A 16,377-nucleotide genomic window follows, 5' to 3' on the forward strand; every position below is an offset into this window, starting at 1 on the left:
CCTTGTCTGGTCTGGATGCTGGACATTCGAAAGTTCAGTCCTTCATATCGTAGAAAGCTGGTGCTTTAAAGACTTCCTATTTCTTTAGTAGAGCACATTCAGGCATTAAAGGAATTGAGTTTCTTGCAGGAGAATCGTTGACTCTCCCTGGTGTGGAAGCTGAGGTAGTAGCATCGAGGTGTGAGTATTAACAGGCATTGATGCTCAACAGCACTGCATGTGCAGTGTATGCAGTAGGTAGTATCAGAGGTCATCAGCAGTGTTGACAGCTCTCTCCAACAGTAACTTCACTGCCTTTTATCTATAGACACAAAAAAGAGGTAGAAGAAGGAATCTTCCTGATGCAGACTTTAAATGAGATCCAGATTACCTTTAGAGTACTGGGTTTCAAATGCCATGCTTTTTACCCTTGTCATTCAAGGCAACTTTAGGGAGGGGCTGGACCTGATTGTCTGGACAGCAGGGTTCATACTACATACAGTAGTAGGATGACACCCACATACTGCTTAAAAATGAGGAAGTTAAGAGCATTCAGCAGGAAAAAAAAAAAAAAACAAAACAAAAAAAAAAAAAAAAGCAGTCTTTTCCTTCTTAAATCTGTTGTCTCATTTACCTTCAATATTTATGTGCATGGACGTGTGAGGTATTCAAGTAACAGAAATAACCCTCCTCAGGTTCTTTACATCTTTTAACTTAAGATTATATAAGAGGCCTGGGCTAAATTAAGACACTTGGACTAAGGGTTATCTAAGGCAATTGTATTACTGGCATTCTGTAGTTTGGGTCTATGGTCATGGTAAGGCAGTATAATTCAAGTAGGTCATTTGTTATGAACACATTCAACAAATCAGGCGTAGCCATTATTGTTCCCAGCAAAAAAGATTTTTGTCAAAGCAAGGATGAAAAATAAGCAGTTCCTTTTAGGATTTGACTCTCCCAAATTAGTCGATGATGAAAATCAAGATTCTGTGCTATAATTGCAACTGCTCTGTTTGTGTTTTGCAGTGAGCCACCTCTATGGATTTGGACTGATGGATGCTGAAGCAATGGTGATAGAGGCAGAAAAGTGGACAACAGTCCCTCCACAGCATGTGTGTGTGGAGAACACGGATCGGCAAATCAAGTAATACCCGCTGCCAAAACTCTTGCTGGCATAAACTTGTGGAAAGAAATTGGGTATAATTTACCCCTCCCTTGCATTGTGTTTAATTTGTCATTTTGAAAGCTACATTTGGGATCTCTGTCACTTTCTAAGATATCAGATCGTTTGCCTGTTAAGGTTGCTTCCTCTAATGACTGGAAAAAGGCCTTAATTTAAAGAATGTCCCAGAAGTTGAAGGTGCACAACAAGCCAGATTGGATGGTGATTAATAATGTTACAGAGGTAGAAGAATGTGTAAGGGGAAGAACATTCACTTGAGTATACTGCATTCACTTTTGTAAGACGAGTACAAACTTATCAATCAGTCAATATCTGTTAGGAAGTTACTCTTTTCATTAAAATATCATATGAGAGCATCTCTCTCAGACAGACTCAGGAGAGTCTGTCTCAGAGGATAAGACCAAACTGCCCTCTGCTTTCTAGGATGGGGTGTAAACAGAACCAGGCTGAAGAGCAAAATTCAGCACGTGCGTTCTGTGGCTATATCTGTCTCATGGCTCATTTCCAATGAATTAAGGTCATTGAGGATACTTTGTTTGATAGATATGTTTGACAGCTTTGACCCCTAACTGGTATAGTCCTCAAGGATGCCATGCCAATTTTAACCAGCTGAGTCAGATGCTGGTTGCCCAATATTTGCTACAGTTAACATGTAATACTTGCTGTTACGTAAGCGAGGACTGTGTGTATGCCAGGCATTTCCTGGAGCTTAACAAGCAGCTGTGATCCCATGACAATTCCAACAATTCTCAGCTGGCCACTAATCTACAAAAATGCTCTGTCCCAGAGGCTTATTCCATTACAGGTTATTCACAATTCTCTTTTAGCCTCTGGACAGTGTAGCCCTCAACAGAAAGCAAGGTAGTTGCCAGTAGCGGTAGTAAAATAGTTACCCTGTAGCGATAGTTTCAGCTAGGAAGTAAATGTTAAAACTGAGGGCATTTGGTACTAAGATGAAATGATTGGGTTGTCTTATTTTACAGTTTAGGGAAGAAATGCTGATGTTGTCTTATATGCTTACATTATAGAACAATAAGACCTGACAGTGTCGTCCGTTCAATTTACAAAGCCACGGGCTGCTCTGATAATCCTAATCACCACGTGATCTACTTGGAGCATGTTGTTGTACGCATCACTATTACTCACCCTCGACGTGGAGACTTGGCAATTTACCTAACCTCTCCTTCTGGAACCAGATCACAGCTCTTGGCCAACAGGTATAGTATGACAGTGCAATTTCACAGTCCAGTCAGCTTGCAAGACCTGCTGTAAGATTGCAGCATCAGCAAAGAATAGTCAAATCATTACAGAATTGCTACAGTAATACTACAGTAATGCTACATTACAGTAATACTACAGTATTTGCTAACAGACACAAGCTAATCATTCTTTGGGAAGAGAAATGGAGAAAAATTAAGTGGAAATGAATTCTGAGACATCAAATTCAGACTTAAGCAGCAGAAGAGTAGACTGTAAATCATCTTTAAAACAGAAGTTAGTTGATTATTTAATAGTCTTGTGTGGTTCACCAATTATTAGATGGCTGGAAAATTTAAAGTGAAAAGTAACAGGCTCAGTGTTACAGAGGGAAACAAGCTGAAAGAAAATGTATTTCTAGATACTATTGGCACTTATTTTTCATCTCATTTATTACCCCTTCTTCACTAGTAATAAAAATCAGACAAAATAGTAATTCTCTGCTACTATTTTCTTTACGCTCTGTGAATATGGTTATGACTTCTGGTGCTAGCAGTTTTCATCCTACTCTTAGGATTTTTAATGAATCTAGACTTGCTTGCTTTCCAGACTGCCCTACATCTAAATCATCCCAGCCAGTTATGCTAATACAGTGGCCATTGAGACATGGAGAACTGCATGCCTTCCTGACCTTTAGAATGACCAGTCTTTCCTCTTGTGAGGAAGGACCTGTATCAGAGATGGATAGAGTTCTAAAGCATTTGGTTCTGACTGAGATGCAAACCCACATTCTCATTAGAGCTCAATCTTAAAGAAAAAATGTACTGAAAATATTCTTCAGTGTAGAGACATTCATACATCAAACGGAAAACAAGTTGCACTGGAGTTTTGAGGCCCTCAAAAATATCTCCTGTGTTTCATTATGAGTGCCATTAGTGCCTTGCTGATAAAAACACATGGGTATGCACTATGTGTCTTACTGCTACACTGAATGAAGAACTTGCCCTTTGCTAACCATGCCAAGGCAGACTTTTATACTCTGAGCAGTTATGAATCAGCGTTTTGTTTTCTCTCTTTTCTATTCCATTTTTCATGCAGCCATTCCTCCATGCTTCAAAATGAGAAAATCTAAAACTCCTTCACCTAGTTATACAAACAAAGCAACCTTCGTGTAAACCCAGTGGTTATAACACAGCTAACTTTTGTCTCCAGGCATTCATGTCCTGCAGTTGACTCACAGCAAGTGGGAGATAAAGACATTCTAGTATTTGCAGTTCAGTTCTGGTGATGACTGATATGTGGAAGAGGTACAAAGTTAAATTCATGCAGTTTCTTTATAACCTATGTATCTTAGAATGTGATTTTTTATACACTTGGTAGAGAGAGAATACAAAAGCACATATTAAAAATACAGTGATATTCGGCTATTTCTTAAAGTATACTTTCAGAAGGCTAACCAGAAAACAAATGAGAAACGCATTTTAATGTTTTGCCTTTTTGCTAAAATAAATTATTAATGAGAGAGCAAATATTTGTACAGTCACATCAGGAATGACTTTCCCATGTAGGCTTCAGATATATACTGACTTGTCATTCGCATCTGGTTGAAACAAACTCATAGCTCCAGGTTATTAATATTAAGGAATAAATGTATTTTGCAAACTCTAGGTCTGAAATTCCCTAGAGACTTCAGAAGTCCTTCCTTATCATAAAGTGGTGGATATGCGCACAGTACTTTTCAGAATGATGTTTCAAGGTTTGCTTTATTTGGAGTTGCTGCAAGAAGTCTTATAGCTTACTGGCCTTGTAGTCAGTGTTCTGAGTGCTGCTGGGTGTACATCTATGCATCACGTTATAAGGTTAAGAGCAGATATTCTGTTATTCACTAATATGAGAATGCGTTTAGTTTGGGAGCTTTTAATTGTTAAAGTATTAATCATGAGACCATCAGGATAAAGGCATTCTAATAGAAGTAACATGCAGGGATGCATTGGCAGAAAACAGTCTGGAGTTGTTTTTTTCTATAGGCAGAGGTCCCAAAGGCTGCTGTACATGGCTACTACCTGACCGAGACGCTTTTCTCAGACGTACAAGAGCTTTTAATGCACACGTACATGATTAATAGCAGCAATACCAGCTGTTTTTACTGAACCCAAGGAAAACCTCATTGCTTTACCATTACTCATCTGAGTTTAATTTGAAACAGTTTGCTGGTAAAATGTCTTAAAGTGCAAAAGGTATATTTTACACATGTGCACTTCTTCTCCACCAATTCTGGGAGAAGTCATTGAGTATTTTCTGGTGCATTGACGAGCAGATCCCTCAGGGCAGTATCTGGCCTTTTTTTCTGCATATTTTATCCTTAATGTTGGCATCCCCAAAAATGACTTCAGTAAGAAAACTTGTTAGTCAGAGGCAATATGAATTCCTCTGCAGGCATTTGGTGGATTACACTGTCACTGGCTTGAGCCTCTTGTGCATTCTTCAAAAACTGCATTACAGGGAACATCTGCTTTGTTGTTTGGAAAGTACTAAACATGATTACATTGGATGTACTGCAACAGAGCAAAATACAGGCTTGGAAAGTGCTGGCTGCTGTGAGGATGAGGCTACAGTTATGTCCAAAGGGGAACAATATCCCCTTTCTGAAAACAATTGGCCATTGGATTTGGCAGCATCATTTTCTGAGTGGTTTTGAGGCACACTAAGAGAACAGAAACTCAGTACAGGGGGCCATGCAGGAGAAGCTGAATAGAAAAAGGATAGAAGAAGCAAACTTGGGGCTCGTTTGTCTCCTGCTGAAGTCATGGTTTGTTTAATTCTTGCCCTTTAAATTTAAAGCAGCTGCTGCCATTCGAACTGCGTAACTGAAATTTTTAGCCACGTGGTGGCAAGTTTCCAGGCCACTAGCTTCCTATGCTTATATGGCACTGACATTAACAGTATACTATATCTACAGGATGAAGCAGTTCTCAGAAAACTGTTGCAACTCTTACGTGGTCTATTTTATTTCATTAATATTGTCTATGTATTTCAGTTTAGTTTTGGTTAGGTATTCACTGCCTTTCTGCCAGCCATTCTTTGAACCCCTGCTATTGTAATGTCTGTGCATCTAAAAATTATCAGAGTACTACTTTTGTTACACTCTGTCAGCATTAGCATTAGAAAAGGTAAAGAGCTCTGAGAATATTAGAGACCCATAAATGAATTTAAAAGATAAAGGGTTTTTTTTTTTTGTGCTGAAGAGGAGAAAGTTACTGTTGATTTACCCACCTCTGCAGCAAAGGCTGATGGTATTTTATATGCAAAAGAGTAAACGAATACATGCAAGTGACACAATCGTCCATATAACATTAAAATCCATCCTGAAACATGCTCAAAGACAGATGTGGAAGAAGAATGAAGTGCAATATGTCTGAGATTTAGAATGACACATACCTTTTTCTCATAAGTGAGAGGAGCAAATCATTAATTAGAAGGATCTGCACCACAGGCATGTATTGGATTATAAAATTCAATATTTCTAGTTCAGTTTTAGTAGAAAATTAGACTCTATAATTGAAATTTCAAATATATTTTCCATAGTAGAACTGGGAGTGAAGACAGATGGGTAAGCGCATGTTTAGGATGTAACTAAACACTTTAGTGTGGAATTAAACAAAACAGAACACACACGCGAAAAAAAAAAAAAAAAAAAAAAAAAAAAAAAAAAAAAAAAGACATATAAGACAGACAAGAGGAAGAATGCCTAGGATTTACATGAAGGTTGCTCCAAAAGTAATGCCTCCTGTTTTATTGTGGTAGCCTGTGACATCAGAGGCAGAACTCTGGTATGGCAGTAGAGGTTGAATTTTCTTAGCAATTTTCCATTACATTTTATTGCCATCTGATAGGTGGCTGCAGAGGGGCAGTCTAACAAGAAGTACAGTTGGTGGTATAACTGCATCAGGTAACAAAGGAAGAGCTGGGGATGTAATCTATGTGGGCTTCAGTAAGGCCTTTGACACTGTCCACCAGGACATCATAGTATCATAGTATCATAGTATTGTGCGAGTTGGAAGGGACCTTAGAGATCATCGAGTCCAACTCCCGGGATTCGAGCCCTCTGTGTAGCAGAGCGGCACTTCTACCCCCTGCTCCACAGGGGGGGATTCGAACCCGGATAGTATCATAGTATCACATCCTTCTCTCCAAACTGGAAAGCTATCGATTTGATGGTTGGATTGTTTGATGAATGAGGAACTGGCTACAAGACAGTACCCGAAGAGTGATGGTCAGTGGCAAGTGGTGCCCCTCAGGGGTCAGTACTGGGACTAGTGATCTTTAACATCTGTGTGGATTTTTATGAGTGTGGCATGCAGCCTCTCGTTCATTGCTGGTGAGATATGTAGCTAATAGTAGTGACTGTGTTGAAAAAATGCAATAGTTTGTAGCTGATTATTTGCTCTATCGAACAGTATTTCTGTTCTCTTCATATCTGTAGTAGTTTCCATGGAAATAAATTGGAAGCATTAGTTTCAGAGCAACCTACATACATTTGCACCAGCAACTATATTGAAAATGATTGAATGTTTTCCTAGCCATATGTAAACTAGGCCCACGTCAATCTTACCACATCAGCATCATGTTTCACTTTGAATAAACTGAATTATATGATGGACATTCAGTCTACCCCAGTGCCCTGAGCCTAATCAGTTATCACTTTTCAAACATACTTAACTCATTGGGATAGGAAAATTCTTTATTTGGCACCAAATTCAGGCATACTCTTGTATTAGGATCTCTTTTCAGCCTGTTTAGAGTCTGAGTCTCTGAAGATATATGTATGAGTTGAACACACAGGGTCCTTTCTTTTACTAGACATCTATAAGCATCAGCCACACAGCTGGCTGAGCAGTACAGCACTTGAAACTCACCAGCCTGACAGATATTTTGGTCATGACAGAAAGTTTTGTGCTGATATGTATAGCCCTGGGGGAGTTGTTCTCCACAGTTAAAGATGATGTTTTCTGTATTCTCCACTACTTCAGACTGGCAGGTACAGTACCCTGTTGTTCATGCTGCTCTTCTCTAAACAAGTTTTTCATGACAGCTCAGAAGATTCCTCCTTTGCTTCATAAATTTAACTGCAATAACAAATGTGGAGTAAAAACAAACAAACAAACAAAAAAACAAAAAACAAACAAACAAACAAACAAAAAAAAACAACAAACCACTTTAAATAAATCTGACTTAGATCTCACATCCAGAGGTTTTAAGTGATTTTTCCTGACCTAAGTATACAAGGAAGTTTCTTAAATGCCTCTGTGCCCTCCAACCATTATCTTTTCTTCCTGAATAATTAAATGCAGGAGAGCAATATTGCCCAGCTGAAAGTTAATCTGATTAAGTCAGTTTGGGCTGTTTGCAGCTCTTTAGAACTCCCAGGGGACAGAAGGTTGAAGTCAGCATAGAAAAGTCAGTTTGAGGATAATAGTTGACCAGAGCATTTGAAGTTGCGCAGCTCTGTACTCTTTTCAAGATATAAGTTCACTTTAAGTTCTTGTGACCAATTAGACCAGTAGGCAAGGACAGCTTGCCTGTCAGGCTGCCAATTTAGTAAGCCGGAGCCCATCATAAACACAGACTGCTGTAACAGAAGAGAAAATGGTCTTATTTTGCCAGCTACTCCACTACTTGCAGCTCCAGCCACCAGCTTGTGCAGGGTGCATGTTTCCTGGCTCTCATTGTCATTAACTGTATATACATAGCATGGCTGCCAGTCAGATCAGTCAGCTGCAGTTCCTGGGATGAGAAAAAGACCTGAACAATAAAAACAGGCTTTGGTGCATTTACCTCTTACTGTTTGTGATGAAGGATTATGGTATCAACAAATAGATCCCCACCCTAATTTCCTTTTCTCACACACATCCAATTTGCTTCACTAATTAAAACAAGAACTACTTTTGTGCATTTTGTATCTTGGAAATTTTCTGATAATAATTGAAACTTAAAAAAAAAAAAAAAATATTGTAGTTTTAGCTGGGAGATTATCAGGTTCCCAATTGTGGAGTTTCTTAAAAGTGGCTAATTGTCACTCATTATGTGAAAATTGACTTAGAAATGAATGTTACTGTTTGAAGTTAATTTCTTAAGCAGGAAGGTAGTACAATTTCTAGGCTGAGTGGATGGTAGTGAAAGAAGCCAGGACTCTTTAATTTATTTTAAGGAAACAAGTAATCTACTCTACCCTCTGTAAACTTTATGTTCTCATGCAGACCTACGTATAGTGAGTAAAGAATACATTATTTCAGATAGAAAAGAAGTAATTATCTTTAAATACAGTCCTGTTCACCATATCAGCAGCCCAAAATTAATTTCCCTGACTATAGATGGTCATAAAAGCACATCCACTCTAATTTGAATGGCGTTACCAAGAGAGGTCACCAGAGCACAACAGTTCTGTTGTTCTGTTTTGATTATGTCAACAAATAAGTCATAAAGAATCAAATGCTGTCACTCATTTTGATACTTAAAAGTGTGTTACATACATGAGTGTAGGTGCTGCAGGTTCAGATTGTTCTAAGCATCTTGTTAACAGTAATTAATCAAGCCACATGTTAATAGTTTACCTGTTCGTTATAAGCTATGTGTGTTTCCTTGATATGAGTTTTGACTAGGCATCAGTCTGACAAATAACAAAATCACTTAACAATCTGGGCTGGCTCCAGACTTCAGACTTCTTAAAATATATTACTTCATACATGTTTTTTTTAAATAGGGAAAAACGCACCTGACAGTTTTGCAACTACTGCAGTAATTTCGTACTTTTATTAACTTCTCTGAAGGGGAAATTTTGCTTATTTTGAGGGAAGTTTCGGGCATAAGCAGAGCAATACAAAAATATCTGGACCACTGAGTTGATATAATGTGCAGATAGCCTTAGATTCAGTATCTTTCTTCTAGCTTTAACTGTTGTTTTTTTGTTTTGTTGTCTTTTGATGTTTATGTCTGTAGCTTTTTAACTCACTGCAGATTCATTTGCAGAAGCAAAACTCGTACATTAAAAGATGACATTTTAAATCTTAAGTCATAAGTTACTGCTAAAATGTACCACTCACTGCCTCATTGTGCTCACATTCACTGTTTGGTCTCCATAAATGTTCAGCATGTGCCAATGAATGTCATTTCTTCTGCAAGGAGGAATTCAACATCTACTGCCATACTACCAACATCTGCCTCTGGTGCTGTGGGTCAATGTAATACAATAGGAGGCATTACTTTCAGAGCAGCCCTTATAGAGTCTACAATGTAATTGTACAGTACTGATGTAATACTATGTAGTTTAGTTGTCATATTGTCAAGGAGGAATATTGCTGCCTTGACTGATTGTTAGCGTGTTCAGAAATTAGTATATTAGCTGTCAGTGAAATGCCATATGACAATTTGAATAACTGTTGGAAATAACCTACATAGTGATTTAAATTAAACATATCCACATGTAGATGCTGGGTAGTGACTGAATTGACTAAATAATAATTTCTACCCCTTCAGTAAATGACATGTGCCGTATGTTTGTGAAATTTGATGTATTCAAACAACTGAATTAACAGTGACATGGAACAGGCTAATTTCTGATGGCAGAATATATATATATATAAGTGTATATATATATATGATTATACTGGACTGCATGAGAAGAAAATCTCAACTATTTATCAGTGAAAATGAAGTCTAGTTTTAAAGATATATATCTATTTCAATTTAAGGAGTGCTGTTGCAGGCATTCATTCAAAGTGGAAAAGGGTTGCACACATGAGAGTGAAAATCAGATGCATACTGAGTGTATAGAAGGTGCTCTGTGCATACAGTTCCATACAAGGCCTATTCAAATGAGTGCTGGATCTGTAGGCCCACACCAAGTCTGGCCCCATGCTTTTGATTGACCAGTTTTCAGCAAGAGATGTAGTACTTTACTGACATCCAGTTTGAGTGTTTTTACAAGAAACTGACAAATACAGTGCTGTTAAACTATTTTCCTTTCCCAGTGTTTGCCTGCCATCAGATGAGATTAGTCTTTCAGTTTTACCCAGACTACTTAGGTCTTCCCAAAAGTAATGCCTCCAATTTATTTCCTTGGAAACTACAACAGATATGAAGAGAGCAATAACAGTGTTTGATAGAGGAAATTCTTAACTACAAAAGACTATTTTTCAACATAGCCATTACCATTAGCTGTGCATTTTTGCAAGAGATAAACAAGAGCCCGCACATTGCTCTTGTAAAAATCTGCACTGCTGAAGGTGACCTACTGTGGATGTCATCACTGCTGAAATACACCACCCACTGCCTCACTGTGCTGACATCCACTGTTTGGTCTCCATAAATGTTCAGCAAGTGTTTCTGAATGTCAATGGATGCAATCTTTTCCGCATGGAGAAAATCAGTGATACAACTTTGCTTCATCTGCACTTCCATGTCAAACACCGTTTTATCATACTTCCCCTCTACTGCCATTTGTCCCATGGGAACAAAATGTAATGGAATATTGTTAGGAATGTTCAGTCTCTGCTGTGGTACCACCAACATTAGTCACTGGAGTTGTGGGTCAACATTATAGGACAGGAGGTATTACTTCCAGAGCAGACCTCATATAACCTGTCAAGTATTTGAAGAGAGTGATAACTTGATCATTTAAGATTGGAGACCAATGTCTCTGTTATATTTTATTTCCTATAAGGAGTCACAAATTTTGATCTGTAATATTCCCTCTTAAGTATTCCAAACCAAAGTGAAAAGTGTTACAGAAATTTTCCATTGTACAAGTTTGTATTTACCCTCGTGCTGTGTGTTATGCACTTTTCCCAGGAGACATGGATCGTACTAAATCAAAGTAATGATTTTTTTGTAGTGAAATCTTTTTCCATTCTTTCATATCATGACAAATTATGACATGTAAAGAACTTCCTCCACCAAAAAAGTAAGGAAACTCTTGCATGTACTTCAAAGATATGTGGGGAGACCATCTTGAGTGACATTATGTATATGCACAGATGAATGAGCTGGCTTATTAGCATATAATTCAGTAATTTGCATACTTAGATAGCTAATAGTTCACTTAATATAATGTCGTGATTTATTGTAGGCTATTTGATCATTCCATGGAAGGATTCAAAAACTGGGAGTTTATGACCACTCACTGCTGGAGTGAAAAAGCAGCAGGTGACTGGATCTTGGAAATCTGTGACACTCCATCTCAGCTGAGAAATTTCAAGACTCCAGGTATGAATCTGACCTTTATTTGGATGTTTGCTAGTTGCTAATACTGCCTTGACTGTTTTCCACCATTTATATGCACCTACAGTGTGAAGATGAGTATGAAAGCAGGACTATGAAGAGAATCATAGACTCATAGAACAGCTTGGGTTGGGAGGGACCTTAAAAATCATCCAGTTGCAACCTCCAGCCATGGGAAGGGTTGCCAACCACTGTCTAGGACTTTGAACTATTCAGGACCCTGGTAGGGAGTGTCTCTTGGGATTCATTCTTGAAGGTTAAAGGGTTCATGAAAGCTGACCACGCCTCAAGAAGGAAGTCTTAAAGGCATAGGAGCAGGATGTCCCCCTGTGCCCTAAGTTGTTAGGATATGCAGGAAGAAAATTAAAAAGGCAAAAGCCCAGCTTGAACTCAGCTTAGCCACTGGAGTAAAAGAGAACAAAAAGTGATTTTACAAATATATTAGCAGCAAGAGGAGGGCTAAGGAGAATCTCAATCCTTTACTAGATGTTTGGGCAGGGGAAATGGCCACTAAGGATAAGGAAAGGGCTTAGGTACTCAGTGTCTTCTTTACATCTGTCTTTAAAAGACAGAACAATTATCCTTAGGGTACTCAAGGAGATTGAGTGTACCCCTAGAAAATTTGCAGGTGGAAGAAGTATCAGTCTGCCTGGGGGTAGGAAGACCCTTGAAGATCTTTGCACATCCAGATGGCGTGCGTGTGTTCTGCCCAGGACACACATCCCTGCTTTCATTGCCTGTGCATTTCCTTCTTTCAGTTTAACCAGCAGTTCAGCTTTGCCAATTTTCTGCCTCTTCTATTTGATAAGTAGCATCATTCTTATTTTAATTTATCAGCATGCTCTTCATTTTTATGTTGCTGTTATTTGCTCTTTAAGATATGGTTGTCCCTTACTCTGAACTTTCTTTTGATTTCCAAAGATAACTTCACATTCTGAAGGGTAAATTGCCTCTTTTTAGCCCTCAGATGATCTACAGCCTCAAAATGTAAAAGTGATATTTGGACATTTAGAGTGAGATCATGCCAAATGACAAGTTAACAAAGTTGGTGCTTTAATGGAAATCTAATTTTACTAGGTACGAAAACTGCAAATGCCACATTTGAAAGAAGTTCCAGTATTTCTAATGCAGGTATTTGTTTTCCTGGTTGTTGATTACAGTTTTCAGACAATTCTTCCACATAACCTAGAACAGCCCAGAGTAAAATTTCCAGCTTCTCTCATAGCTGAGACAGAATCCAAGGATTTATTTCCATGTTGTTTTTCTTTGCTTTGTGTTTTATATCCTACTCACAAGAAAAAGAGTGGCATTTATCAATGTATATAAATTGAAAATCTCACTATACAGCAGAAAGAAATTCATGGCTTGCTGCACTGGTAGGTTGCATCATGCTCTGGTGTGTAGGCAAAATGCTGAGATCTCACAGTTGTCTGCTTACAAACTACACTCTTACAAAGAATTTTTGAGGCAACAAACATTCCTCCTCTGCTTTTTATTCCCACTGTGCTGCTCAACTTCATTCACCAGCTTCAGTATAAGTGCTTTGAAAGACTTGGAAACTGAGGTAAGAGTTCTCAAAGAGACAGGAGTAAATGCTTACTTCTGTTCGCTGGTTTCGAGCAATGAATATATAGATCCCCCTTCGGGAACTTTCAACCTTAAAAAACATTTTGAAATAGATACATTGTATGCAGACAAAAGTAGCGCTGTTTATGCATGTATATTGATCACAGTCTTTCCTTTGGAGCTTCACATCAAGAAAAGTAGAAAACCTTTAATAAAAACAATCAAAGGGTAAATATCACTTAAACAAGTAAAGACACGAATAAAACAAAGGTACGAGAGGTATACACAACTGATATATTGTAATGTATTTATCTCTTCCTCTAAACTAACACTTACTCTGATTGGATAGCAAGTCAGAATGTGATCATATTTCTTTGGAAGTGACAAATCTAGTTCATTTCTGCTTTCTGATAGCTTAAACTTAATTATAAGAATTGTGGAATTGTGCTATAAAATAACATATTTAGGACAACAGTGACATTAGCAGTAGAATTAATTTATAATTCAGCAAACTATGAGGTACTTTACATTTCAGGTATGTAAACTTAAATGGCAGACAGGATTTTTTTTTTATTTTTTTTATTTGCTAAAAATGCGTTCTGAATTTTAAGAAATAGATGCTAACTTGAAATATATCTTCAGATATATCTTCATCTATATACATAAAGAAACAGTGGATAAAAAGTGAAATTCTTAAAATCTCCCTGTTTTAAAATGTGGAAGATTAAGTAATATTAGTCGTGTCAACTTAGCTTTGTCCAATATATGCCCATTAATATTTCTGCAACCAGACATAGAGATGGAATACATTTTCTTTCGGTTTGTTGAATTATTCACATTGGTCAGAAGGCTATGTGCAGTTCACCTGTTCAAGGTAAACATGTCTCTCTCACAGGAGACAGTCATACCAGGAGGGCATCATCCAGGCTCTCCTGAAGCTTGCAAACTCAGCGTGACTATTTCCACTGTGACTTGGAAGCTAGAGCACAGGAGGAATTCTAATGTGAGAACATGGTTTTGTCCAGTCTCCTTCCTATTCCAAGTGGATAATAGGCCAAACTCAGCTGCGTTTTTACAGTTTTCTTTGTACAAAAGTAAACCTTCTCATTTCAATATTATGACAAAATGGAAGTGCTGATTTTCCATCTAAAAAAATCTAAAACATAGATCAGCTTCACTCAACTGCAGTTGAAACAGATGGAACTGAATAAGAATTTTAGCTCTTTAGTTCTGCTCTTCATTAGCTGACTTGTGTTCTGTTTAATGCAGCAGATGGGCAGAGAGGCAATCTCTCTGCTTTTTAAAAAGTCTTTTTGCCTGTCTGGCCACCAAATCAAGTTCTTTTGTTGCTTTTCTCAGTTGTCTGCATATCCTGATTTTTTTTCAGAATGCTAAACTAGCAATCATAACTCATTTTTCTGTAAAACCTGGTATGTAATGTAGTGTGCAGCAGTCCATACTGAAGACCAACATAACCAGTGTTACTTTCAAGATTGTTCAGCAGCAAACTTCTTGTTAAAGTTCACAAGGACTCCAAGGTGGTTAGTATTGTCTAAATATCTATTATATGTTCCAGTGGTTAACTGTAAGCACAGAGTTTTATAAAGCCTGATTATCATCCTCCAGGGCTCTGAAAGGAAATAACATTGTCAGTTCTGCAATATTAGCTTCGTTTTATCTGCATCACTGTTTCCTCACTCTGGCTTTACATTGATGAAAGGTTCTTAGCTAAGTGGCATTAATTGCACAAGGAAGTGCAGAGCAAAGTTTCCAGTACACTAAAAGGGATACTCATAAGAGGTATTTGGCAAAGTAATCATAGACTGCATAGAACCAAACTATGCTGATTTTTTTATGCTGATTTTAATGCTTTTGAATTTGATAGAAGAAACGGCAACTACATAATTTGATTGTCATAATTTACTAAAAGGAAAACAGACAAAGATCAATGTTGTGCAACTCAGTCGTCTTGCACTTAGTAATCCTAAAGCAGCCAGGAACCTCTGCAGCCTAAAGGACAAGTTAGGGTAGATATTTGTGCATACTGCAGAACCCAACGGCTAATCCAGTAGGCATGAAGAAGAGCCAAAGAGCAACATAATTCAGCTGTTGCACACTTTTCTCTGTCCTGGTGTGCTCCCTACACTGAAACCTAGAACAGAGCCATTTTGCAAACTGTTCATCTGGGCTATCTGCCAGACATCTGTCATAGCCCCTTTATGTCACCAAAACACCACATACATTTCCAGCTTTATACTATTCCTGCATGCTCCTCTTTCAGTATGATTCACTGTATAGGTCTTAATAATTTTTTATTTTCTATTCTTTCTATATAATCTTCTCATTTCTGTGGTGGCTAATCATATTGGGCTGATCATCTTTTGCTTCAGCCACTAGAAGAAAAGTGACAGTAAGGCTTGGGGATGTGGAGAAAAGTAAAACTTCACAGCTGAGCTGAGGAAGAAAGCTCATAAGCTCAAGGAAGTATACAGGAGAATTTATTCCTTAGTTTCTTTTTACCACAATGTAAATCATTTATTTGGACCTGTTAGTTGTTTATATGCACTTCAGTTTCACAGGTTGTAGTCTCGTTATGAGTTTGGATCCTGGTTCATTGAATAGTATTTAGTAATATGTCTCTTAGCTTCCTGGACTTACTCTTACCTCTTGATGAAATTTGTCCAGTAACGTGTCAGTTCAGAAGGTTGTGACAGTGTATGCCATGTACTGTTTAGTCATGTTAGTCTACACACTGAACAGGATGTGAACAGAAGGTACTTCCATGCAGTTTATAGTGTCAGTGTAGCCTGCAGTTTATCAGGCTGATATCGCTATCATGCCTGTTTCTTGTTTCTTCATGTGCATGTGTTTGATTAACTATTGAAAGGTCTTAAAATTAAGAGCTGAAGTTTTCCTGTAATCAAACTGAGAACAAAAATCCAATGTGTCATCATATCCCTGCCCTGGCAAGGCAGTGCCACATCTGTTACCTGTAAAGAATGGTGGGGTCCAGTTCATAAAGCAGTGCATGTGATTTCTGCATTTAATTCTGTAGAATTTATGGAAGTGGACTTGTGCTTGCTGTGAAACAATGTGATACACCCTTTCTTTTGCACATACAATGTGGGACCTCTGCTATGTACTAAATACAAGCAGGGTAAGGGATTATTCTAGCC

General features: G+C 38.0%; 1 protein-coding gene across 3 annotated transcripts in view; it reads left to right on the plus strand.

Moving 5' to 3' along the window:
* The window catches only part of PCSK5 (proprotein convertase subtilisin/kexin type 5), a 257,001-nt gene that overhangs the window by 162,600 nt on the left and 78,024 nt on the right, over positions 1-16,377 (plus strand). For all 3 annotated transcript variants that reach the window (XM_072358970.1, XM_072358971.1, XM_072358972.1), the window contains exons 11-13: positions 1,006-1,123; positions 2,191-2,379; positions 11,484-11,620. In XM_072358970.1, coding sequence (XP_072215071.1) covers positions 1,006-1,123; positions 2,191-2,379; positions 11,484-11,620 — 444 coding nt within the window. The remainder of the gene's footprint in view (positions 1-1,005; positions 1,124-2,190; positions 2,380-11,483; positions 11,621-16,377) is intronic.

The sequence above is a fragment of the Excalfactoria chinensis genome, chromosome Z (genome assembly GCF_039878825.1).
Source record: "Excalfactoria chinensis isolate bCotChi1 chromosome Z, bCotChi1.hap2, whole genome shotgun sequence".
In the NCBI taxonomy this organism is placed as follows: Eukaryota; Metazoa; Chordata; class Aves; order Galliformes; family Phasianidae; genus Excalfactoria; species Excalfactoria chinensis.